The sequence below is a fragment of the Ascidia mentula genome, chromosome 4, assembly GCF_947561715.1.
Source record: "Ascidia mentula chromosome 4, kaAscMent1.1, whole genome shotgun sequence".
NCBI lineage: Eukaryota > Metazoa > Chordata > Ascidiacea > Phlebobranchia > Ascidiidae > Ascidia > Ascidia mentula.
In genome coordinates this window covers 9,974,841-10,002,500 of record NC_138569.1, presented here as the reverse complement: position 1 = coordinate 10,002,500, position 27,660 = coordinate 9,974,841, and the positions used below count along the sequence as shown (strand labels likewise).

Below are 27,660 nucleotides of genomic sequence, written 5' to 3'. Positions count from 1 at the left end.
AGCTTTACTTATCTTTGTGTTTGCTAGGCTCATTCGATATGTCAACTTATGCAATATCCACTTTTAATTTTGAAGGAAACTTGCATCCTGCCACGTCAAAACCTTGATTTTCCTTCCAACACTCCCGCTAGTCACCAAAGTTGTCAATCCACAAACGGATGGAAATCGCTAAAAGCGCACTGTGAAGATTTTCAAACCGACCATGATGTTGTAAATTCAACAGATATGACAATACTGGATATGGAATGCAAGTTGAATTCATTTGGTGAGAGACAAAACTCGGAGACAAATAAACGTGTATAAACTTTAAACTTTTGACTCTTCTTCAGGACAAATGAACAAAAACCCACTTTCAATGACTCAAATATCGAAATTCCAACCCTTGCTGTCAGACTCGCTGTTGGTGATTGAGAAATTGAGCAAAGTTACTGAGCTCGTGGGGCGTTCGCTAGTTTTACTGAATAATCACAACAAACCCTGTGTACATCAACCTACCCAGGCAGGCATGAAATCGGATGAGGCCCAAAAAATCTCAGAGCTTAATCCGAGCCCCGCCATAGAAATCACCGATAGAATTGAAAGCAATTTACATGAAGACAAGGAAGATCCTGCAACAGGCGATAATCAAAGCGAGAATAAATGCCTGGAATCTCGCAATGCAGAAAAAACGCTTTTTGACTCATCAACAGAAGGATGTTTTTCTTTGGACAGAAAGGAATTTCCTTCTTCCGTTCCATCCAGAAATATGGTGAGTATTTTAGGAATATTTGAAATTAAATAATAGGATCTACGCAAAATGTCATGTTTGAATTGATGTACGAATGGTCATTTCGTTTTGTTGGGTTTTGCTTTGACTATGATTTAGCAAACTTATTTTGCGAAGGAAAATCCCGTTCAACGGCATATGAAACCTGAAGAAAATATCAGCGCACCACTGGAAACCGACACACTTATATCCATCTATAATACCTTAGGTGAGCATCTAAAATACAAGGTTATGTAATAAATTATTTGTGAAAAAGCCCTAATAGTAATTTCCTTGCAAGGTTTTCACTGGAAGAATGCGGCTGACATAAAAATCCCTACAGTGGCAGATTTTCTATGTCAAGATAGCTGGTTTACGAGTAATGTTCAATGCAGGAATGGTATATATATAGCTGTTATCATGAACCAAAAAATAACAAAATACTTACAACCGTCATACGTTTTTTCAGGACATGTTGTGTATCCACCATTAATAAACATGTTCCAGATCCAATCGGTTTGGAACCAACCTATATTGTTGCCGATGTCGTTGGTTATATTCTGGCAGACTGGGCGCCCACCCCGACACCCGGCCATGTTACTCACATCCGAGTTTTTCGGCGAGCAAATGTTTCGGATAATATCTCCGATAATTAGGTGGAAACAACGATTCCCACATCGATTAATATTTAAAGTTCGAAAAGCTGATTTTGATGAACTTGAACCCGATGGCCAGAGACTGATGGATGAGATTCCCGTCCCCAGGTACTTGATTGAAAAAGTGTGCGTAGAAGGTGCAGACCTCATGAAAAATGTCCAAATTCTGCTGAGGAATCGCGACAAACTCTGCGTGCATCGATCCACGCAGACAAACGAAGTTCAACTACATTCACGCACCAATAGCACACAGACGTGTGACAATTTACAGGTCTTAATTGCGCACCCTGCGTCGATGGCTGGTTCTGTTCACCACAAGAAATGTCTCCTACACTGTAAATCCCGTACTGAATCAAACCACATAACGGCAGCTGATGATTTCGCTGAGAACAAACATGAAGGAGGAGTTGTGACTCATCCGTTATGCTCAGTCCATATCCCACTGAATTGGGACCAACCATTATTGCTGCCAGTTTCATTGGTTGTTTTCTATCAAACGGGACGACCAACCCGACAGCCGACTATATTTATTAGACCTGAATATTTCGGCGAACAAATGTTTGGGATATTATCTTCGATCATTAGGAAGCAACAACATGGATTTACCGACGAATTTTCTGTTGAACCGAATCGAAATAGTTGGCTAGAGGAGGTTCTTGTTCCCAGGTACTTGGTTGGAAAAGTGTGCAAAGAAGTTAAAGAGCTTATTGGCCACGCCCAGGTTTTACTGATTGATTGCGATAAACCCTGTGAGCACCAATCTACACAGACAGATGATGGTGTGACAACGATAGACAACAATGTGCAGTTTCACAACATTTGTACGCAGACCTTGATGGGTGACGCGTTACAAGAATTCCGAGATGTTAGTGCGAAACTATCGAGTGTTTCTGTTGACGATGAGGCTTGTACTTCATGTGAGCAAGATACTGAACAAAAGGGTTTTCCAAACAACTTCACAAAAGTGTTACAGGTCGAAGCAAACACAACAAACCAAGTTACTACACAAGAGTCTATTGCTGAGCAAAAACACCAACTTGGCAACTCCTTAATCGAAATGTTGAAAGATCCACTCGACATTGCAATCGCTGACAGAACTGAAATCAATCTGCATGAAGACGATGTTACTTCAAGCGGCCCACGTGTTCAACTTAAATCGCCACGATCTGTTTCTGTTGATACTAAGGGTTTATCATACAGAAAGTCGCCTTCTGCACAGAATGTTTCTAAAACGAATCTCAAAGCAGTGCCACTTGCAGAAGCAAACAAGTCAAACCAACCTACAGTCAAAGAGAATATTGTCAATGTCATTTCTGAAGTTAAGCACTTCAATACCTCTAGTTTCAATACACTGCCAAAAATGTTACATGATGATGGAGCCAGTGATTGGGAACGAGGCTATCGTAAAGCGGACGAATGTTGGCCAGGATATCGAAAAGAGAAGATAGTTCTGCAGCTTTCTTACCCATCAACAGCAGTATGGTTCTGGCCACGACCAAAAGAATTATCTTGTCTTGCCTCGTCCAAAAATAAGGTAAAGTATTTATCGAAATGTTTGAGTGAAAATATTATTTGCAAACGGATTGTGAGGTGTTAAAATCTTTTTCGCAACAAACTCTAAAAAAATTATAAAAAACAGAGAGGATTAAAATTATAAATATATTTTTTTTGTTTTATCTTGTAACTTGTTTCAAATTAAACCCATTTATGCACATGTAAAGGAAACTCACGTTCAAAAACAGGAAGGATTTGAAAATAATTTCGGTGCTTTGGCAAATGACACCCTGCCTTCTGACTTTAACAATTTTGGTAAGTAAAATAATCTTACATTTTAGAGAAGGTTGTTAAAGTAAGCAAAATAAAAATCACGATGCTTGCAACCATTATATGTTTGTCAGGGCAAGTTGGGAATCAACAAAAGAAGAAAAACAAGTTTCTGTTTCGACTGCTTTGGAACCAACGTTCATTGCTGCCTGTTTCTTTGGTTGTGTTTTATCAGACAGGACGTCCACCCCAACAACCGGTCATTTTTATTTCCAAGGAGTTTTTTGGCGAGCAAACCTTCGGGATATTATCGCTGATCATAAGATCGCAAGAAGAATTTTCAAAACCATTGACATTAAGTGGAGTTCTGAAACCTGATTGTCATTCAGCTGAATCTAGTGGTCTGAATCCCTCAGATGATGAGGTCCTGGTGCCCACGTACTTGATAGATCAAGTTTGCACGCAAGTTGCAGAATTTATTGGAAACGTGGGGATTCTGTTAAGTCTTCGCGACAAACCCAGTTTTCATCAACATACACAGACAACTGATAATATGACGACGACAAACCTCGTTAATTGTAAACACAAGTTACGACTGGGCCATTCTCCGATCACAATTACCAGCTACCCACACCCGGTGAATATCAATACAGCTTCCAACGATAAAAGTTACAAGGCCAACGAAGTTCAACAAACTTCGGATACTTCGTCCGCAGGATGTAGAAGCTCCACGGTAAAGAAACAATCGCGTCCCATTTTTTCCAGAAAATTGATAAAATATTTCCCGAAACGTAAATGTTAAGTGCATTTTGAGATGTTTTTGGTTACAACCAACAACTTTTCTATTCTGTTAAACTTATTGCACTAAAATTTTGATCTACACCAGAACAGTTTTACATTATACTGTTTACTTAATGTTTTTTTTCAGCAATAATGATCATTTTGATGTGGTCTTTTTCAGAAAAACAAACACATTTTATTGGTAAAGGAAACTCGGGAATGTGCACAACGTGAAGAAAATATCGCCATTCAATTTGTATCAGAAACTTTTCTTTCTGTTTACAACACTCCCGGTAAGCAGCCAAACTACAATATTCCGATATAAATTAATGACAATACCGCTAAGTAATTTACAAACCCGATTAGGGAATTCAAGTGCTTCGGGTCACATTTGCGTACAAATAAATTCAAACCACAAACACATTACAATCATTTTGTATTTCGCAGAACATGCGGTGTCCCAGAAAATGGGCCGAAACATGTTGCAGCTTCCGAGGCCCTGGAATAAACGTTTACTGCTGCCAGTCTCGATGGTGATTTACTTTCAGACGGGAAATCCAACCCGACAACCCGCCATGTTTATTATACCCGAGTTTTTTGGGGCGGAAACATTTGGGATGATTTCTGCGATCATCAGTTCACAAGGGCAAGGATTTTGTAAAGCATTTCAACACCGAACAATCGCAACGACTGACAGTTGTCATATCCCAGTGGGCGAGGTTCGAGTTTCCAGGCGCCTTATTGATGCATTGTACACACAAGGAATGGAGTTTTTAGAAAACTCTAAACTTCTGGAAAGTGAATTTGACAAGCCCAGTGAGAACAAATACACTCAAACGTGTGAAGTTCCTCATAGCTTCCCTGGGAAACAAGTGGAAGGGTCACAAGACAAACTCACTCTACTGTCATCTAGTGGCGCAAGCACGTCAAACCACCTTTCTGCTACAAAGTCGTTCCCAAAGCTGAAACTCAGTCGATCTCCAACTAAAATTGTCAGTTACGTACCTTGCGTAAAAAGCAACAAGATTTTTAAACCCCTAAGTCCTCGGAGTTTGATGGCAATGATCAAAAGAGTTGGATCAAAGACTGAGGAGAAGGAAGAACGATGTGGAGGTCCAACCGACGAAGATTGGTTGGAATATTTTAAAGCGGAAAGAGCTCGACAATCTTTAAACACAGAAGCAGGTCCATCAAAATTGTGGGGCGACGCGACTGTTTGTAAATCTTCGCAGCGAAAAGAAAAACACTCCGCGAAGATTGTCAGAGATAAAACACGACAAAAGAAGAAAAGAAGTGTGCGCTTCACACTCCCTTCTGGTCAAGTCGTGGCCCCTTGCAAAACCAATTTCTCACATGACTCCCAGCTGAAGATAAACCCAAACAAAGCGCGGAAGGCTGGTTACGTTGAGAAATAGGAAGAGTTTGCTGTTGCAAGGATTTGATAATTGTGATCGAAAACGTGTGCAAAATAGCCATAATGTTACGTCGCTGGCGACGACTGTGCTAATGCTAAGGCAAACGCAGTAGTGCTTCATAAGCTGTTCACACGCTCCGCTGGCTATGCCGTTTTCTTTCTATCGTTCGCTTTGCAAGGCTTGTGATTGGCATTTTATTCTATTGGTTATCACGTCAACTACATTTCGATTGTATTCCTTGCCGCGTCTAATTCTATTCGATCCGCTTAACACGTTCACTGCTGACTGGAAGAGATTGAAGTTTTAACGTTGCCTGCCTTAGTCCACATTTAGGACCGGGGTGAGGCATAATTTGAGAAAAGACAGTAATTTGTTCAGCAAATTATGCCTCACTCCGGTCCTTAATCTGGACAGAGGCAGGCAACGTTTAAACTTCAGTCTCTTCCAGTTGGCAGTGAACTTATCAAGCGAATGGAATAGAATTAGACATTGCAACGAATCGAATCTAATAGTAGTTGATGTGAAAACCAATAGAATAGAATGCCAGGCACGAGCCTCGCGAAGCGAACGATAGAAACGAAATGACATAGCCAGCGGAGTGTGTGAACAGCTTATGAAACACCAAATTGTGACTGCCTTAGCATTAGCACAGTTGTCGCCAGCGACGTAACATTATGGCTATTTTCCGCACGTTTATGATGATAATTATCAAATCCTTGCACAGTCAAAACTTTCCGCATAAAAAACACTCGTTGAAGTTTCGGCGCAGACAACAACTTGCGTGAAACTACATTTACCTGATAAGCATAAAATCACTCCGTGTGATGAGGACAAAAACATGTGCTGTGTAACGTTGCTATCTTTGTGCAATTTTACTCGCCTTGTTCTGTTTCGAAATAATAATAAATGTACTTTTCAGTTTACAGGAATTCCCCTCATTATAAGCATTTCGTTGTACACAGTGCTTAAAAATAAAAAAGATTGGATCAAAATAGTTAAAGCTGATTGTTACAATGTAATGACATACAGTTGACACAAACTGAAAATGTGCCAACAACATTGTCACAAACCACAATTATGACAGGCGGCGTTTTTCCCAAAATATTGGACTCCCAATCGTAATTCGTGCGCAGGAAACTGAGATTTCAATCCCGGAGCGGTAAAAAGTTAAATTATGAAAAAATAACAACTTCCCTAACCCTTATTTTTGTTTATTATACCCGATCAGGCAGAAACACGCCTAAACAACTAAAACAAATAAATTCTGCAAATACCGTGCGTTGCTTTACGCGTGCCATATTTTTCCTGTTGTGATTGGACCGACTTGATTTGTTAACTTCCTTTTTTCTGCGATCCTTCTCTTTGCCAAGTTTTGCCGTTTCCTTTGATTCTATTTGAATAAGGTCAACGGGGAGCTCTTGAATAAGAATTTGCATAAGGTTATAGACATCAATGCAATGGCACCTCAATCTGTTGCTGCTTTGTCCGTCAAAGTGGACAATTTGCTAACTGAAGTGTTAGGCAACAAACAACTTATTCAAGAAAAGTTAAACACAGTTCTCACAGAACTTGGAAGCATTAAAGAAAGTCAGCTGTATTTGTCAAAGAAATATGATGAACTGGAAAAAAACTAAACAATAAAGAGGAAGAAATAAACCAAAGAGACGCTAGTCGACAAAACTTTTTTTCCAGTCGACAAAACTTCAAACGCACATAACTCTGCCGTTTCTCAATGGATTCCGATAATTTTTTTGGCAAGATTCATAGATTGACACAAAATTTATGGAAATGTAAAAAGAAATATTAATTTCGAACGAATTTTGTAACGCATATTAATATGCATGGTCATAAATCCGCTATAACTTTTTTCATAGGTCGACAGGAAAGATAATTCTACCACTGTTGGAAAGCTCATTAAAATCCCTTTACAGCGATACCTAACTTGTGCGCGATTTCTTGGAGGAAATATGTTTACCGACCGAATATTAATTATGACCGTCATAAAAAAATCAATCTTTCACTTGTAACTTTGGCTACAGTTCGACAGGAAAGACAATTCTACTACCATTGCAAAGCTTACACAAATACCTTTCCAACGATACCAAACTTGTCTTTTCATTCGTGGGAGAAATATGTTTACCGGGCGAATATTGTTCATAACCACGGCCCCCAAAAAACAGTTTTTCGCTCATAACTTTTTTTCTAGGCACAGCAGGAAAAATAATTACACCACCATTGCAAAGCTCATTGAAAAACCTTTCCAACGATACCAAACTTGTCTTCTCATTTGTGGGGGAAATATGTTTACCGACCGAATATTAATTATGACCGTCATAAAAAAATCAATCTTTCACTTGTAACTTTGGCTACAGTTCGACAGGAAAGACAATTCTACCACCATCATTATATTTGTGTAATATGTATAAAAGTTTTATTTCTGCAAAAATATTTATGTAACTTGTGTGTAGCAAAGTTGTTTTTGAAGCACGTACTTTTTCGCTTGCACCTTTCACTCAGCAAGGATGCCAGCGATGTCGGCAACGTGAGTGATCGGCCTCATTACCCGCAGACTTGAGCGGCCGCGCATCTGATCGGAGGTGAAAAGGCTCAAAGTCGTGCGGCAAGTGTTCCAATCAGAGTTAATCAACTATTTTTTTGTTTTTTTAAGAAACTCTATATAAACCTAGGCAAAATGCTGCTTCGATCCATTTCGTTTTTACAACGAAGTACTGCCAAAGTTTACAGCAATATTCTTTGCAAGTTTTCGAAAAAGTTTTGAAATGTCTTCTTCCATGTTCAATGGTTTTAAGATCGTCTGCAGCCAGAGAAAGGTATGTGATATGCTTAATCTTTTGTTGATAAATTGTTGCGGTTGCTGACGTTGGATCGTTTTACAGTCTTGTGGAGTCGAGAGGTACAAAACGGGTATCTCTGGCAAGCAGACAAAGTGGAGGATTCCGGAGAAGAGTGTTCGGAATCGGTTGCTGTTCCTCTCGGACAGCAACGCCAGGCGGTTTGTATCTCCGTATACAGTTAAACCAAGCGATGACTTTTGTTTAGACTTTGCGGCTCTGAGTATGCCCGGAGGAAGGATTGACCACGCGTTCGTTGAGTTATCCAACACTCCCATTGTTGAGGATGTCGAAGCTGTCGTCGTAAGCTTCGGTACAAACAACATCCTCAACATGCACGGGAGCTACCAAAGCATTGCTCAAGTCGTGGAGCTCACAAAGGAGCTCATGAACTTGGTTAATGTTCTTTACCCCAAGGCCAAAGTAAGTTTATAGGCTATTAATGAACTTTGACATTGTTGTTGTTTTGCTTTGTAACTTGTTGCAACCAAATGAAAACAAACTAATCAAAAAAACGATCTTCTAACAAATGATTTTATCGTCTAACTACAAAGGAAACCTCTTATCACAAAACTTGTGGGACTAATGTGTTTAGTCTTATCGCCGTCGTCCGTCACAATATTTATCTCCGCTATCGGTTATGGTAACTACAAGGATAAGTATAAAGTTTTAAAAAAAACGTATGGGGAAAGTGGATAAGTATATGAAACATATTGATGGGTTGATTTTGGTTTTAACTATTTATCTGTATTTTACAGGTTTACCACTGTGGTATACTGCCACTTGCTGGAAGACGAGGGTTTTGCGTTGGTGATTTGAACAGGAAACTGCAACAAATCGCCGCGGAAATGAACTTTACGTTGATAGAAACTGCGGTTCCAATGCATTTTCTTGCAAAGGATGGTATTCACTTAACAGAGGAAGGTTCAAAACTGTTTCTTTCACAGGTGGAGGAGAAAGTTTAAAGAGGCATTGTACGAGTTCCCGAGAAGAACGAGTTCCCGGCTTTAGGGTTTCAAGCGACACCAGTGGAACTTAAAAGACCGACGCTACCAGAGGTTGAGAAAAATGGAGGAACAGAGAAACATGAAGATGTTCCGAATGTGGTGGGTCGCGGTGTGTTTAAATATTGATCTAAAATGTACAACTCTTGGTATTGTTTAGAAAAGTGATCGTGGCTTCCTTCCTTCGTTTGCTGAAATTATAGAGAATTCTTCCCTGGTAACTGATCTTGTTTTGTGTGTACTGTCGCGTACAAGTGGCGGATGTGTTGCATATGTTTGTATGCAGGGGCCAAAAACGATACCATATACTCGCATGCGAGGAGGGGCTGCGGAAACGAGGTCACTCCGCATTTCTGCAACGCAAAAGCGTCAAAGAAACATCGAAGAGGGAGAAGCTCCAAAGACTAAATTCGGTCGATTTAGAAAGTGTCAAGCACCGTCACAAACACCACCACCGAATAACAAATCTCGGCCACGACGTGGAAAAGTCACCACTCTCCCATCAGCACTACGTAACACACAAAAACCTTCACCACCAGCACTACGTAACACACAAAAACTTTCACCACCAGCACTACGTAACACACAAAAACCTTCACCACCAGCACTACGTAACACACAAAAACCTTCACCACCAACACTACGTAACTGTAGCCAAAGTTATAAGCAAAAGACTGATTTTTGTTATGACGGTCATAATTAATATTCGGTCGGTAAACATATTTCCCCCACTAATGAGAAGACAAGTTTGGTATCGTTGGAAAGGTTTTTCAATTAGCTTTGCAATGGTGGTGAAATTATTTTTCCTGCTGTGCCTAGAAAAAAAGTTATGAGCGAAAAACTGTTTTTTGGGGGCCGTGGTTATGAACAATATTCGCCCGGTAAACATATTTCTCCCACGAATGAAAAGACAAGTTTGGTATCGTTGGAAAGGTATTTGTGTAAGCTTTGCAATGGTAGTAGAATTGTCTTTCCTGTCGAACTGTAGCCAAAGTTATAAGCAAAAGACTGATTTTTGTTATGACGGTCATATTTAATATTCGGTCGGGAAACATATTTCCTTCAAGAAATCGCGCACAAGTTAGAGATCGCTGTAAAGGGATTTTAAAGCTTTCCTGCAGTGGTAGAATTATCTTTCCTGTCGACCCATGAAAAAAGTTATAGCGGATTTATGACCATGCATATTAATATGCGTTACAAAATTCGTTCGAAATTGATATTTCTTTTTACATTTCCATAAATTTTGTGTCAATCTATGGATCTTGCCAAAAAAATTATCGGAATCCATTGAGAAACAGCAGAGTTATGTGCGTTTGAAGTTTTGTCGACTGGAAAAAAAGTTTTGTCGACTAGCGTCTCTTTGGTAGAAATAAAGGTTTTAAAAAAAGAAAATCAATCACTACAGCATGATGTATCACAAATGAAAAAGGAAACGATTGCAAATGAGGAACAATTGAACTCTCTAGAGCAATATGGAAGGCGTGAATGTCTTGAAATTAAAGGGATTCCTAAAACAGACACAGAAAATACTGATGACATTGTCATAGCTGTAGCGATTAATAAAAATGACGTAAGTATTTCCCACCGACTGGGAACAAAGTCATCACTCAATGGAAGACCTCCAACAATAATCGCCAAATTTACTTACAGAAAAATTAGAGATAATATATACAACAACAGAAGAGAGCTGTCCAAAAGCAAACAGTCTGAATCACAGAATTTTGTGTTCATTAACGAAAGTTTAACACAGCAAAACAGGAAAATTTTTAATGCTTGTCTAAAATACAAAAGGCAGCATGGTTACAAATACATATGGACAAAAAATGGTACGACTTTGCTCAAAAAAGATGAATCCTCCATGACATTGGCTATACACAACCAAGATGAGCTGCAAAAGCACAACATCCCAATGGACATATAGGTACACTAACTAAATATATTAAACTTGGCAATGTACTTCACTACTTTTAATATGTTCAGTAAGTTTTTTATGCCTGCCCTTATTGGTAGCAAATGTTTGGGTAAAAATGTAAATATTTACTTGTGTACATTAATTTTATTCCTGCAGTGTAATGTATGTCACTACAGCATTTCTTGTCCTGTTTCTTTATTTTGAAACACTATTAAGTCGCTATGACTAATGTGAAAGAGACCCAATACTTTGACACTAGTGAATTTACTTTTCTGCTAGAAAAAACAAAGGGACATGATCTAATAATGTTACATTTAAATGTGAGAAGTCTCCCACACAACTTACCCATTTTGGAAGAATTGCTTGCAGCATGTAAATCACCTCCAGATATAATAGCTATATCTGAAACTAGGCTTAGCACAAATACTTCCACCAACATTAGTATTCCCGGGTACAATTTCTTGCAAGACAATTCAGTGACTCATGCTGGTGGAGTGGGATTATATATTAGAGATTCTTTGCAATATTGCAGCCTAGATACATACCATATTGACATCCAAAAATGTGAAAATTTGTGGATAAAACTGTATGTCGACCATGGTGCCTCTGTTATAGTCGGTGTAATTTATCGACATCCTGACTATGATATTGAAACATTCTCCACAAAAATGGAAAATAACTTTTTCATGCTGAACAAGAATAAAGCAAAATATTACATACTAGGTGATTTAAACATTAACATTACAGACAACAACTTCAAAATTAGGTCATACAAATTAATGATTGAAAGCCTAAATGGGAAACACATTATCAACAAACCAACACACACAGCACCCTCGTCTAACATGTCAACACTCGACCACATTTACACCAATGATTTTTTACACAACATCACCCCAGGAATATTAACTTACGACATATCTGATCACATGCCAATATTTGCAATAGTACACACCGCCATCAAAATTATAACCAAACCATACAAATCAGTTAAAAACTACAAAAATTTTGACTTGGAACAGTTCATGCAAGACATTTATCACATTAGAGACACTGTATTATCCATATCAAATGTAGACACTCAATGGGAAACGTTTACTACCCACCTCAAAAACATAGTTGATCACCATGCTCCATATACAACTTTCAAAAAAGCACCAAAACTCCACAAACCTTGGCTGACAAAGGGAATACTAAAATCTGTGAAAAGGAAAAATCACCTTTACAAGCAATGCATCAACAACAACAACATAACAAGTAAATACAAAACTAAGCACATGAACTTAAAAACATTATTAGAGCTGCAAAACAACATCACTACAAAATTTGATAGAAACGCAGGGAATGCCAAGGCAGTATGGAAAATAATAAATAATCTCACCTCGTGCAACAGCAAGCAACCACAGTTCACATCTCCCATTCTTGACAACAATATTTTAATAAGCAAACCTATCGATATAGCAAATGCATTCAATGAATATTTCTCACATATTGGAAATGTTATGGCATCAACAATTCCTACCACCTTAAAATCACCATTAGACTACCTGAAAAATCCCATTTCAAACTCGTTTGTTTTTCTGGATATAGAAGAATTGGAGGTATATAATACAATAACACTATTAAACTCAAATAAAGCCACTGGTCCTCACGACTTGCCAATTAAACTTGTAAAATTAGCAGCTCCTGTGCTTGCACCAATTTTGTGCCAGCTGTACAACAACTGCATTGCCACATCTACCTTTCCAAATATCCTAAAAGTGGGAAAGGTGATTCCCCTTCATAAAGGAGGCAATGTGCAACTAAAAAAAAACTAACGGCCAATCTCCATTTTGCCAGTACTAGCCAAAATTTTTGAAAAGCTTATATATAAACGAATGATAAATTATTTGGAGAAGTTCAAACTGTTATTAAAGTGTCAAAATGGTTTCCGGGCATCCCACTCCACCAGCATGACCGTAGCAGAAATTCATGAACACTTGTTACAGCCAAAGACAAAAATTGCACATCATGCACAATTTTTCTTGACCTTGCCAAAGCTTTCGACACGGTCAATCATCAAATCCTCCTGCAGAAATTAGAGTTTTACAGATTTAGAAGCCACACATTCCAATTTTTCAAAAGTTACTTACAATGCTGACAACAATACACTATCATTTCTCAAGCTATGTCAAAAGTGCAAAAAATTTCTTGTGGTGTTCCTCAGGGCTCAATTCTCGGACCTCTACTGTTTTTAATTTACATCAATGATCTGCCAAACTCCACAAGCTTTAATACCAGGCTATTCGCCAATGACACATGTCTATGAATGTCAGGAAAAAACTTACAAATACTGCAAGAGTTGGCAAGCAAAGAAACGAAAAGAGTTGGTATTTGGCTGAAATCAAACAGGCTCTCACTTAATTGCCAGAAAACTAAATACATTTTATTTGGAAGCAACAACAAAGGACCACTACCTACCTTCCACCTCAATCTCAAAGGCCAAGAGCTAGAAGAAGTCGTAACCACCAAATATCTCGGAATTACAATTGACAGACATCTCACTTGGAAAAATCACATTGAATCGGTTAGTAGCAAAGTGGCAAGGAATACTGGTGTTCTGGCAAGACTTTAGTACATCTTCAATCAAACAACACTTCAAGCTGTTTACTATGCTCTCATTCATCCACACCTATCATATGGTTTATTATCATGGGGTCTTGCAAATAAGACACACTTACATCATCTTCAAGTTCTGCAAAACAGAGCCATTAAAATAGTAACGCACAGTCCTCAGACAAAAACGTTACAAATTGCTGGAATGCATCATTTGGAACTTGCAAAATTTGTTTAAAAAAAAATAAACGACTACCGGAAGTATTTGACAATTACTTTGCTCTTGCAATTGAGGTACATGGCCACAGCACAAGACATTGCACAGCAAATAACCTCTTCTTACCCCGTGTCCGGACCAAACGCGCCCAACGGACATTGCAATATTCTTGCGTTACTGTGTGGAATGACCTACCACAAAACATTAAATGTTTCAGTTTAATTGGTTTCAAACGTGCTGCAAGAGAGTACCTACTTTCGAAATTGTCCCACGTAATTTCCTGGTAAACAATTTCCGAGGTCTATTTACATTGTGCGACACCGTCCAATCCCAAACCAATTACTGCAACAATGCTTTGGGCGTCATTTAATTCTCCCTTCCAGACTATTTGCTTGCCTGGTTTTGCCAGTATAATCACGTGCTTACGCATTCACAATGATTGGGTAATTACAATTTTTGTCCATCGACATTGCTTTCCTCATACAATTCTGCTTACCGTATATTGCGTTTTCATTTTCATGTTCGTGTGTTTGACTTTTTACACATTACCGCTACATCCGACTTAGTTCAGCCTCCCATCCGGTCAGCTACTCGACAACCATTATTTGGTTCTTAGCTGTACAGTTCGTCTCACATATAATGTTTGAAAAATTGTGCAATTTATGATGACGAAAAATAAACAAATCTTAAATCTTAAAATCTCCTTTGGTCTGTGGACGTTGATTCTGCCTTTCTTGGTGATGATTTTTTTCCTCGTATTTCTTCTTTTGAATTCCTCTTGCTTCCTTTGTCTGGCAGCTTCTTTTCGAGCTCTCAGCACTTCAGGATTTTCAATGAAATTTTGGCAGTCGTGTTGCTCTGTCAAATTTCTTATTTTACAACTTTATATTTCAAATTTGTACCTTTTTGTGTTTCATTTTTAATGTCATATGCTTACAAAGCTGGTTTACGAGCTATATGGCTTTATGATGCACTACAATAGATTAAAGTGATTAAATATATTGTATGGATAAAATTTTTTTTCAAACGTCTGATATATAAGGACAGAGAACCACCCTGGATTACAAACAAATCAATGCAAAAACATTGTGTTTGAAAAAAAAACTGAGGATGCCAGTTCAGGCGAAATCGATTTTTTACTGATAAATCAGCTGACTCAATTCGAAACTTCTACTAGTTTCATTGAATTCTTAATACTAAATAGGAGATTGGTGTCGCTGATTAGTAAACTATGCCAACCAGAGGGCTAGATTCGGAAAAAACTAAGGGAACAGTGTTTGAATTTTTTGATGCTTTTTGTAGTTTTGTCAAATATCTGATTTCAAAGCTTATATTTCTTCATATCGAAGTCGTTGTCGCGTAATTGGGCAAGGCAAACAAACCCAGTGAATCGGATTACTTTTATGTTCTCCAGAAAGAGAAACTAGTTGCCAGACACAGCTTAGGTAGCAGACGTTTTGGTGCTCAAGGATATTTGCCTTCTAATTGCGCAGTTGACTACAGTTAAAGTTCATCGCAGTATAGTGGAGGGTATTTATGTTGACGACGTCAACGATAGTAATAAATCTGGTAGCTATTAGGACTTAAACAAAGAAAGAGACGCGCCACAAGTGTTTCTTTGGCGATAAGCTATTAATTAAAGATTACTTCTTACTCTGCTTCCATAGGCATTTGTAAGGTTTGAACCTCACCAGGAAACCGTTGTATCCGAATAAACAGTTTATTATCAGGCTGTGGGAATAAATCCCAAGCCGGCGAATAGCTTGTAGAGTCTCAGTAATATTAGCAGTGTAACAGTAATACGATAAAACAAGTAGAATTGAATAGAATCAAATAGAATCAAGCAGAATCAAATAGAATGAATCAGAATCAAATGGAATCAAATAGAATGAATTTACCGGTTTAACATGGGCTTTTTAACGCTTTCCATTATGAGAGCTAATTGGTCAATCATGTCACGTGATTTCATGAGGCGCTTGAAGTAATATATTACAAGAACATAGGCCTAGGTGTGATGTGACATTAGCATAGGAGAACATTTTATGTGGTAAACAGGATGTTGAATGACTCACTTTACTCGAGAACATTCGATGAATTTATCATATGGGCCGCAGTATGGGATTATGCAGTACATGTGCAAAGCGCTGGCCTCTGTGACGTATGTTACACACGCAAAACATTACGCAATACAAGCACTGTTTTCTGTGACGTATGTTACACATTCGCGTTTGTATATCAATATGTCCCAAGCCTTTTTATTTGTGCCTATATCGCAAGAAAAGTTGCAAGTTTGTATTTTTGGGATTTAGGAAAACGAAAAAACTCCCTAAAGGGTTACTTCAGGCTTGCCGCCGTTTGCATTAGTATACAGAAGTGTTTGTAACGAGATTTCAACTCACAATCCCGATACCAGAAAACACAATTATAAGTGGACTATTTTAAGCAACATTACTACAATTAAACTATATTGACAGCTCTGTTGAACAACTTTTTGTTTACCATAATATAAACTTCAACACCCTCCTGCGTATAACATTTCATACGATAATACACTTGTGTGCGATGTGTTTATCTTGTCAAGCACATTTAGAAAGGGCGCCGCGGATTACTAGGGAGACCAAAAAATGGTGTGGGTAGCAAATACGTTTCAAGTTTTTTTATGGTTAATTGCGCGGGGAAAACATACTCAGTCAAGCGGTTTCTCATGTCCTCCAGAAAGAGGAACTATTGTTGCCAGACACAGCATAGGTAGCGGGCGTTTTGGTGCTGAACATTTGCATTTTAATGGCGCAGTTCACCATAGTTGAAGACAATCGCAGCACAAAGGAGGATAATTATGAGGCAGTAACTTTCGTGCTTAAACGAATATTCACAAACGCGGTATAAGCTTTAGGCGAAGAAAAGTCACGACACAACTGTTACATATATTAGGGCTACTGATATCACTTAAACTTGTGTTTCACGTTGTCACTAGGCATGGCATGGCAACAGCGTTTGTTTTAGTTTTGTCTAAAAAATAAAATATAATAAAATTTTATACGATAAAACACTCGTGTTCGATGTGTTTCTCTTGTCAAGCGCATTTAGAAAGGGCGCCGCGGTTTACCAGGGAGACCAAAAAAGGGTGTGGGTTTAGTTTTGAGTAATTGTCGACGTTGAGCAAATACGTTTCCAGTTTTGTGGGGGACTTTATGATCAAATAGCGCGAGAAACTCCAGAAAGAGAAACTAGTTGCCAAACACAGCATAGGTAGCAGACGTTTTTGTGCTGGGCATTACACAACTGTTACATATATTTTGGACCCACTTAAACCTGTTTTGTCTTAAAATAAGATATATCAAGAAACTGTGCTTATTCTGTTGCTGAAAGTCAATGATGGCCAACAATCCCTGGGACACCGACGAAGATAGTAACAATTCCTACAGCGAAAGCCATGAAACTTTGACCACATTAGAGGAGATGGGATTTAAAGAACCGAATATAAGACAAGTTGCTAAAAACCTTGGTATAAAAGTTAACGTTTAGCGATATGCTATTGATTAAGATAACTCTTTGCTCCTGTTGAAAAAATGCGTCCTTGCGCATTCGCATAAATTATTCCAAAATACAAAAGGCATTGTCATTTGATAACAACTTTTATTTAATAAAAGTACGTCACAAACTTTTTTATTTGTGCCCACGCACCAAGCCTGGCATACCTCCGAATCAAACAGTAGAGCAACCGCTTTTCATCCCTTTGTTTCTTTTTTATCTTGGGCCTGACGTTACAATGTTGCGGGCAAAGATTGGCTGAAAATGCATCGGTTTAGATCAGTGGTTCCCAACCTTTTGTGGTTGGTGACCCCCTATATTGATTTAAACTAACTTGCGACCCCCACCATTTTTTTTCCAACAGCAATATCAATCAAAGTGCATTTTACAGTATATCATTTATTGGCAATCACTTTGCTCCATAAGACGGCTGACTTGCAACTTCATAGCCACGTTTGAAATCCGTGGTTGAGTATTTGACAACGCTAAAATCTGAAAACTACCTCCCAAGTCAAATCTCTGACGTTTCAAACTGGCTTCATGACGTTTGAAAGTGTTGGGGGTGCATGGTGTGTAAATGGCGGTTTAATTTAGACGGCTTGATTCAGCACTGCACCACGTTGCACAAGACACACGGAGGCTTTTCAGTGCAAGTGCAGATTATGCGGGTAAATCCAAACTTCAAATATTCTTCAACATATTTACGCTTCTTCTCCATGACCAGAGTTAAAGAAAAACACTGCACCTTGATATCTCACTGCTACTTACAACTGAACGCCCTAAACTGCTTTTTGATACATTCATTGTTGATGACAATAATTGCTGTGATGTTTCAATGACAATGCCTGTGCACAATGTTAGTGGCACATAGCCTACTGCTTATCGTCCCTGACAAGACAAAGCGATAGTAGGCCCAACTAGTTGTAGCCTACCGGTATGTGTTGTAACAAGTTATGAAAACATCACATATATGTCGCGACCCACAGATAGCCTTCCCGCGACCCCCTTAGGGGTCGCGACCCCCAGGTTGGGAACCACTGGTTTAGATAGATAGGAGTTATTTACTAAAACTCGTGTAGCGCAGCCCGAAATTCTTTTGCGGGAAAAAAATTGCATTTAGGCAAAACAGAAACTGTCGAAGAATGTAAGTACCAGGCACCAAAAATAAGATAGCATTGTGGCGTCAGACCAAATGTTAACGCTTGACAAAAAACGTAAAAACCTGATTGTCAGTTTGTGAGTTTTTATGTATGTTTGTTTTATATTGTATTGTTGTATGACTTTAGCGATATTAAAGATGTCTGCAAGTAAGCGAAATGTAGCAAACAATACTTTGTGTGACGAACGACTGATGATTTGCATAATAGTTGTTGACACTAATGTTTGTTGTGGGATGTCATAACACATCATGCACCAGCAAACAAACTTTGCTCATATAATGAAATATTATAGTCTAAAACTGCGATTATCCCTTGTTGATAGTCTTATGTACTGCCATGCTTTGTTGCTTCTTTACAACAATTGAATATGCTACTGCGTGTACAGCAATTATGCGTTGTAAAGGCAATAGTAATATGGTTGCAGTATCGTTAATATTTAATATTTCTGTTTTTAATGTTATATTTTATACCAGGTGTTGATATCAACAACTCAACTTTGAATTTACTCATTGAAGTGCTGAGTAATAGTGACATCGGACACATTCCAGGTAGATTTTAAAGACAATACAATGAATTGAGTTTGAGTGAGAAACTACCGGTAAGTTTCCCGTAAGCCTGAGGAAGTAAACACAGCGTACATTAATATTACAGGGCTCCCAGCAACCAGCAGTATATGTCACCATGCAAATTTGTTTCCACATCGCAATGTTGAGTCGTAAGATGTGTTTGGTAAATTTGTATTTGTATATCTTTTCTGTTGCCCTATCTTTCCAGAAAATTTGTTGCTCGTTTTTCAATTGGTCATTTTTGGATCATATGTTTAGGTTTGCCAAGATTCGATGGCGGTTCACAACAACCCATGCGCCACAAAGCTGTACAAATTGTTTCACCACAAATTGGGGGGAGAGGGTATTGCATTAACCAACATGAAATCCAAAACATCTTCGAACATCGAGATGTAGTCAATACACCTGTTGCAATTTATTCCGTTGCCGGGGCTTTTCGACAAGGAAAATCTTTTATTTTAAACTTTTTCTTACGATTTCTGTGGGCCAACAAAAAAGGAGCGGTACGTATTTTTTTTTTTGTTAGTAGAACTCATACAACTTTTACCATTTAATCATAGACTGATAAATGGCTGGATGCGAAACAGGATGAACTCAACAAAGGATTCGTTTGGCGGGGAGGAGCAAATAAACATACTCAGGGAATATGGATTTGGGACGAACCGTTTTTCATTGAAACGCCGGATGGAAAAGTAAAAAAATCTAGACTGTGTCTAATTAGTCGCATGAAGCATTAAACAAAATATTTCTGGATGTCTAGCTTTATCGTACATGTTCGTCCGTCTATAGCATGTATATGTAAGAGATGACTTCTAATTTCGAGTATGGGGACCAAAACCACATGTACAGATGATTTCCCAGCGATCAATGCCTCTTTAGTAATAGAATAATGCACACACACTACATAGGCCTATAACATATTTATCTACATAGTAGCGGGTGATTCTGTTTCAAGCGATGTGTGTGTGAATATATGTATCACTAAATGTTTTTTAAAGCACAACTGTTTCAATACTTTTGTTAATATTTTTTTAAAGGTGGCACTGTTTCTAATGGACACACAAGGGTCATTTGACCCAACGTCTAACGTAAATGACTGCTCTGTTATATTTGGACTCAGTACTTTAATAAGCTCTGTCCAAATTTACAACGTGTCTAAACAGTTGCAAGAAGACAAACTGCAGCATCTCCAGGTCAGTTCCTAGTTTATTTTGATATTTTCATCGGTGAAGCAGCAAGCATTTATTTTGCAGCTTTTTACTGAATATGGAAAAGCAGCCAAAAGAAATCCAAATCGTAGTGAAAAGCCATTTCAGGTTGGTACACCTTGTTACATTCAACAAGTTTATACCATTTGAAAGCCATTAGTTTCCGATTTTTTTGCCACCAAGTAACCTTTTATTCGAACATTATAAAATTGCACAACCATGCTGACATTGCGTTTTCACCGGACCACAAGGCAATAAAAGGTCCGCAGGCACCAATGAATTGGAATTACTCGTCTATATAGTCGTTTATCGACACTTTAAACAACTTATAACATATTGAATTTGCCTTATAAAGTAGGACCACTCTGACCAAATAGAATTTCCGTGTAGGTACATGCTGTTTTTGTTCTAATTTCAAAGTAGCCTACATTGAAATGCATTTAAGGATTTGATGTTCCTTATTCGAGATTGGCCTGATCCTTCTTACACATATGACTTCAATGGCGGTGAAAAAGTATTGAAAGATGTACTGCACACACAACTCGAACACAAAGATACAGAATCTGTTCGAAAAAATCTTCTTCAATCTTTTGAACGAGTTTCGTGTTGTCTGATGCCTTATCCTGGCAAGGAAGTTGCAGTTAGAAGTGAAGAACAAAAAAACTTTCTTCACTTAAAGGGTACGCGTATGCTCGTTATGCAAACAATTCAATCATTGATTAATTTTGAGTACATTTACTGCAATCTTTAGATATCGAAGAAGAGTTTTTGGGAGCAGTTGACATTTTGGTGCATACACTCTTCTCTCCCAAACAAATTGTGTTGAAAAAAATCAACAACAAAATTGTCACCGGTAGAGAACTTGTTGATTATACCCTTGCATATTTTAAAGTGTTTGCCAGTGGAGATATGCCTGAAGTTGGCACCATTTTGCAGGTTAGTTCTCAAAACCTTGCATAAGGTCAAAAAGATATCCCTACACATTCATATTTCTTTGATAAGTAAAGTAACGTTTGTGGTGTTGCAAAGGCAACGGCCAAAGCTGCCATCTTGACAACTCTCCAGGAGTGCAAAGCTGCATATAAGGATGAAATGAACAAGGTAGATCTATGTGGTATTATTTTTCTAACCAAACTGTTAACGTTGTTCTGATATTTATTGGATTTATGTTACTGTACATCATAAATTCATGTGTTTCTTTTAGAGATGCAAGGACAAGTTCATCAGTGAAGGAGACTTGAGAAAAACTCACAACGCTTGCCTGACAAAAGCGTTAGAAATATTCGACCAAAAACCCAAATTTGGGGACGAAAAGTTTATTCAGCAATATCGAAGTAATTTGAAAGAGCTCATTGAACAGGAGTTTGCTGTATTTGAACAAATCAACAAAACTCAAAAGGTTTAAAATTAGTTGTAACAACATATGAATATTTGCGTTGCATTATTATGAGGCAACATCTTCTAATGCCTATTAAATGATTATTGATTGATTCCATTTCAATAACACACTGACGATTGATTTACACGAAAGTCAACAGATTTTAACTTTTGAAATACATGTTTGTATAAATTCAACAATTTTGAAAGTCTATTCTGTACAAAGCAAGAAAACAATTATCATTTTAGGAACGAAGTAAATTTACAGCTCGAGAAGCTGCATCGGAAGCTGAGGAAATTTATGTGAAGGGTCTTGATGACGTAAGTTACAGATGATATTTATGTTATGTGATGCATAAATTTCCAATTGTGAATCGCTTTTTAGTGCAGTGGTGGTCAACACATGGACGAACAAACATTGAAGGAGATTTCTCAAACTTGCCGTCAAGAAGCTTTACAACTATACAAAGAAAAAACAAACGATCTTCCACTAGAAATTGTGGAAAAATATCGTGTAAAACTGCATGACTTGATCGCCCAAGCCCTGAGGAGGTTCCAGGAAACCAATAATCACAAAAAGGTCGGGTATACAATATACTAAGTGCTTTGTTGTGTGTAAATATATATGTTGTTTTTTGTGGATATTATTTTGTAATGCGATGTTTTGTATTATGCACAGGAAGACTTGAGGCGTCATCTGGAAAAAGAATCCCTTGTTGCAATTCGAAAATATATTCAATTAATGGATGTGGTGAGTGATATTACACTGTTTAACTAAATTTCTTGAAGTTTGCATCCCGAGGTTTTGATACTTCTGTTTTAAACAAATGACATGTGTTGAATTTGCGATATACATATGCTGTACGCGTAATACTAAACCAAACCAAACTGTCTATTTCTCTTCCCTTGGTGATAAATATTGGAATGATCTTCATTGCTGTTACTCTGTTGCGGTAATAAAACTTTTTCTCGTATCATCTTTCATTGGAAACAAAGTTAACAGCACAGTAAAAACTTAAGTAAAAAAGTATTGATTCTCCAAGAAATGCAATGATGTGGTGATGAGGAAAGACCAGTTTGATGAAGTCCATGAAATTGCCAAGACTGATGCTTTGAACAACTTTGACTCCAAATGTGATAACTCATCACGGCAAAGCAAAGAAGAACGAGATCTCCTGGATTCGAGAATTGAAATAGAGAAAACAAATTACAAAAGAGCCAACGACATGAACGAAGTAATCTTTCTTCGATATATCTAAGAATTTTGTGTTTGGTAGAGTGTTCATAACTTCGTCGAAATTTCAGAAATTTGCACAGACACAAACTCTAGAAGCCATGAAAGAAGCAAAAAGTATGTATAAGTCCGCTATGGAAGAGGTAGGTAATTATCAGTGGAATAGTTATGTGGTGTCGCTACTCATAGGTGTAGGATATTTACCTTTGTGCTCCGTTTAATGTTTTCCTTTTTACTCAACTTCATAATCCTGCGAAAACAGTTTTTTTTGATGACGCTGTGGCGTAGTTATGCATTATGTTGTTCTAAGGCTTTATTGTTTTGCTTGAAGTGGATAGAAACAGTACTTTACAATTCTTCAGGTGTGTGGTCATGGCTTTGTGGATGACAAAAATCTAAGAGAAGCACATGCTGACAGCAAGCAAAGTGCCATGGTTGTCATTTCATCGCTTGAACATCACAAAGAAATTGGCTTCGTGCAAAAGTGCCTATCTCAATTTGATGAATTTATGGAAAATGAGTACGAAAAGATAAAAAGGAAAAACGCAAATCGGAAAGTAAGTTTGTTTTTTGTTGGAATTGTCATCCATGCAGACAGACATATATTATGACTGAAAATTAATTAGTGAAGTCTCGGTTGATAATGTGACTGGTTATATCTGGTTATGTCTGGTTGTATTTTGTTGTGGTTTCGTGATGTGATTCGTTTTGCAGATAGATTGTTTGAATATGTTACATCAAAGAAAAATTGAAGTATACACAAATTATACTAAGGAAGTTGACAAAGTGAGTTGAAATGATAGTAATTCCAATTTAAAAATTATTTAACATTAATGGTAAATACACTTTTCATGTGGAAAGTTCTTTAACAGCATTTTCCTTAATTTTGAAATTTTCATGACATTGCTATTGTTTTTTCGTTGACGAATGGTTCGAAAATCTTTAAATTGTCGCAGGCAACAGTGAGATACGTGGATGAAAGTCGTCTAGACAGGTTGCATAGCAATGAAAAGGAAAAAGCAATAAACGACTTCAGTAAAACTGACACAAATATTCCGAAACAAGATCGTGACAATGTACTGAACAAGCTGAAAAATGATATCATTGATCATTACAAGTTGATCTGCGAAAAGAATGAAGAGCTTAAGGTTGGCAGCAATGAAAAATCAAACGAATAATTATTGTTTCTAGAAGTACAAATACGTGTCCCCCTCGAGGTATTTACAGTCTACAAAAGGATTTAATCAAAATTTTTGCAATCCTACTAAACCAAAGCGTGTTGCTATTCCACAGATGCAATTGCAACAAACAGCGGAAAAAGTTCTGCAGGAAATTAAAGAGGGCTACATGAAGCACATGACCAACGTGAGACCGATTTGTTTTTGTTTGTCCAAATGTTAAGTTTGTTTCACTAGGTATTTTTTTAATATGATTTCGGATTCCTATGCACAACTTTTTATGCTCTAAATTAGTGAATAACAACATAGTAGCGTTTTTTTAACTGTGATTTTGTTTGTTCGACTCATGTGCATTATTTAGGGAAATGCAATACTGCAGGTTGAATTTATTACCTAAATCGGAGCCTATGAACTATAGTTCAATAATACACAAACACAAGTATAGCAAGATTTGGCATGTTGCCCATAACCTTTGCAATGTCGATTTTATCTAACATGAGGATCATTACTTCCGAAACCCTTTTTCTTAAATGCTACTCACTCCTGTTGCTTAAACAAACAAGTGATATTTGCAAGCGCTGTGCGGTGAATGTCGATTTGTGGTTTTCTTTAGTTATGTGATGGGCAGTACGTTGACCCAGTGGCGCTGGAAAAAGAAAATGATTCCTTGTGTCGGGATATTCAGAGCAAGATTAGGGAAAACATTCCTGCCCCAGAAGTTGCCGATCGAATGTCAGACCAATTTCGGCAATACGCAAATGAAAGATTTCAATCCATTTCCCTCTTGAACGAAAAGAATAAAAATCTTTGGTACAAACAAGTTCTGCCTAAAATAGGCGAGGCTCTTCTCTATGGTGCAACAGCATTTTTTACCAACCTAAGCCACCCAAGACGTTGGATTATGGCCGGAATTTCAGGACTTTCTAGATTACTTACCAGCTTTCATGACGACAAAGAAGGTTCTTCACTCAAGCAAGATTGTGAAACTTTTCGGGACAAAAAATTTTCATTTCTTAGCATGCAACCTTCAAGTTCTGTTGATCCTCGTCCAAATCCTTCCCCTCCCCCAAGCCCTCCACCACCTTACACCAAAACAACCCCTAAAGAATGAAAGAATATAAGCGAACACCCTGTAGAAATAACGTTTGCAAGCCTTCTTATTTGCTTATTTTTTTTACATGTTACATGGAAAGCTTTGTCTACATTGAATAGGTGTATGTTATTTGCGTCCTTAGGACAAAAATACTGTTGTCCTTTAACTACTTTGCTACCTATGACACTTATATTGTTTACCAAATATTGCTTTAGTTGTGCGACCGTGGTTATGTAAACCCAGAAGATCTGGATCGTGCGCACGAGCAATGTAAATCGGAATTACTACAAAACATCCGTTTTCGGTCGTTTGGTGAAGATATTTCATTCCAACGAACACAAACATATGAAAGGGAAATGGAAGAAATGTTTAAAACAATAAAGAAAAACAACGAGGCAAAGAAAGGAGTTTGGGATTATGTTAAACAAGGGTGGAAGATTGTGCGAAGTCTTTTTTAACTGAATCTTTAAACCCTTTTCCTTCTGCATTCCACGCTTCGTGCTTCTGCAAAAATGTAAAATCATTGACAATCCTACAACTAGGTTTGATTATATTGGATTTGCATATAGTTGAATCAGAACTTTTACTAACTTGTCCCTTAAATGTGTATATTCGAAATCTGGCGTACTTTGACTCATGTGAACAAAACTGACACTTCGCTATAGCATTTTCTCTTTTTTATCACCAAACTTAATAATTTTGAAAACATTACGTTGATTATTGTGTTTAGGAATGTACTGTGTATTATTACTATATTATTCGTAGCATTTGTAAATAAACCCGCATAGCAGCATGACAAAACCCTTTGTGTTATAAATTGGTGTAAGTATTAGAAAACAGGATTCCCAGGACAGGAATTGTTTACATAACCTCGAATTACATCTAAAAGGGTAACCTGAATTTATTGCGTCACATTTACATTTGGCAGTTGTGTGATTCCAAGTACATTGACCCCAATGACCTTGACAAGGCGCACGAGCAGTTGAAGACACAACTCAAGAATAATTTTGCTCAACAAGCAGATGCAAATGAATATCCGTTTTGGGGAGAATTTCAAGAAACTTGCATGCAGGAACTGGACAATCTCTACAAAAACATACAAAAAAACAACGGTAAAAATAGGTGGATATGGGTACGTCGTATAGGTGGTGTGGTGGTAAATGCTGCGCTTGGTGCTGCGGCCGGATTTTTTTCGGGGAGTTATATAGGGGCGGGTATTGGACTTTTGGCCGGGATGTTTCGTGGCCTACAAACAAAATTAAGTGAATGACAAGTTTTAAATCGCTTTTCGATTGAGATGTCTCATCTGAAAAATTTATACATATACAATTTTGATTTAGAATTAGCAAGCGTAACCTTATCAGGCAATAATTTGACGTAGCCTATATCACGTGAAAAATAGATTTTAGAGAGAAAATATTATTACCAAACATGCAATGGTTTGCTGCACTTGAGTTAAAAATAAAAAGGTTGTTACAGTGCATATTGTTTTCATTCACTGCCTGTTTTCTCAATGTTTATTTCTATACCTGCAAATTTGCACTGATATCTGTGGCTTTAGTTTCACAATAGAAATATACTTGTTTATGATTACTGTAGCCTTGAAACTATAATTGTGTTGTGTTGCTTTGTCAAAGTCCTGCCTTTTTTTATCTATGCCGTCATTGCAGCAAACTTGCTCCTGAAAGTTTCAATGTGCCATATTTTATGCCATTCATCATTACTAATGCAGTTTGTGTTCGCAAATAAAACTTCTGAAGTCGCCAATTGCGTGGGTCATGTCTTTTCACAGATCGTCAAATATGAGGACGGACATGGACAGATATTTATTACAAAACAAAGTTCATACAAAATGAAACACACAGGCCTACATTTAAATCCAGATTTCAGTGCTAATAAAGTGGTTTAATTCAACAAAACAGTGAGCTTGGTCATCGCAATGTTTCGTTTGGAAATGCTTTGATCAACTGAGATGAGATGTGATAACTTAATCGAAAGAAACAATGGTGTAATAGGATAATCGATTATATATATCTATAATAATTCCTCACAAGATTAAGCATCTCAACAGCAATGCATGGTAATTGAATGAAACAGTTGTATAACCACAGATATTTCATTATAGTGTGCAGCTGATTTAATGAACGTTGCACAAACGACAAGACCCAAGTGTATATGTTGTTTTCATCTCATTACAATCCTATATTTCTTTTAGCAAAAATAATTTTTCATGTTTGAGTAACCTCTGAGCGTTATATACGTTAAATAAGTCATACGAGAAATAAAGTATGAAATCATTTCGATGGAGTTTGTAAGGTTTGAACCTCACCTCACCCCGATTAAACAGTTTATTATCAGGCTGTGGGAATAAAT

The 27,660-nt window shown here is 37.6% G+C and overlaps 1 protein-coding gene and 1 long non-coding RNA gene across 6 annotated transcripts; one reads left to right on the top strand and one right to left on the bottom strand.

Annotated features, from left to right (window-relative positions):
• Positions 1-10,986: 10,986 nt before the first annotated feature.
• Positions 10,987-14,315, bottom strand: LOC145898987 (uncharacterized). Of its 5 annotated transcripts, XR_014402453.1 has the most exons (11): positions 14,196-14,315; positions 14,000-14,131; positions 13,849-13,862; positions 13,589-13,799; positions 13,456-13,505; positions 13,261-13,379; positions 12,510-13,196; positions 12,235-12,328; positions 11,674-11,817; positions 11,474-11,614; positions 10,987-11,104 (listed from the first exon to the last, which is right to left on the bottom strand). It is a non-coding gene; the product is annotated as an uncharacterized LOC145898987 (long non-coding RNA). The 5 variants fall into 5 exon arrangements; XR_014402454.1 differs by having other exon boundaries at positions 12,510-12,671; positions 12,784-13,196; positions 13,261-13,799; XR_014402452.1 differs by having other exon boundaries at positions 13,261-13,799.
• Positions 14,316-19,144: 4,829 nt separating this feature from the next.
• Positions 19,145-25,645, top strand: LOC145898057 (uncharacterized). The gene is made up of 20 exons (XM_082986499.1): positions 19,145-19,179; positions 19,283-19,360; positions 19,456-19,700; positions 19,758-19,889; positions 20,235-20,390; positions 20,451-20,513; positions 20,851-21,085; positions 21,157-21,341; positions 21,435-21,547; positions 21,612-21,804; positions 22,032-22,103; positions 22,168-22,362; positions 22,462-22,533; positions 22,826-23,017; positions 23,088-23,159; positions 23,379-23,573; positions 23,731-23,802; positions 23,973-24,164; positions 24,310-24,381; positions 24,808-25,645. Exons 3-20 carry the CDS (start codon positions 19,491-19,493, stop codon positions 25,303-25,305), a joined length of 2,919 nt encoding a protein of 972 aa, XP_082842625.1. The 5' UTR covers positions 19,145-19,179; positions 19,283-19,360; positions 19,456-19,490; the 3' UTR covers positions 25,306-25,645.
• The last annotated feature ends 2,015 nt before the right edge of the window (positions 25,646-27,660 follow it).

Bases quoted from the DNA above. Each gene is read 5' to 3' on its own strand.
- LOC145898057 (XM_082986499.1), top strand. From the start codon at position 19,491: ATGCGCCACAAAGCTGTACAAATTGTTTCACCACAAATTGGGGGGAGA. The intron at 20,391-20,450 runs GTCAGTTCCTAG...TTTATTTTGCAG, and splicing joins ACAAACTGCAGCATCTCCAG to CTTTTTACTGAATATGGAAA. The intron at 21,086-21,156 runs GTACGCGTATGC...TGCAATCTTTAG, and splicing joins AAACTTTCTTCACTTAAAGG to ATATCGAAGAAGAGTTTTTG.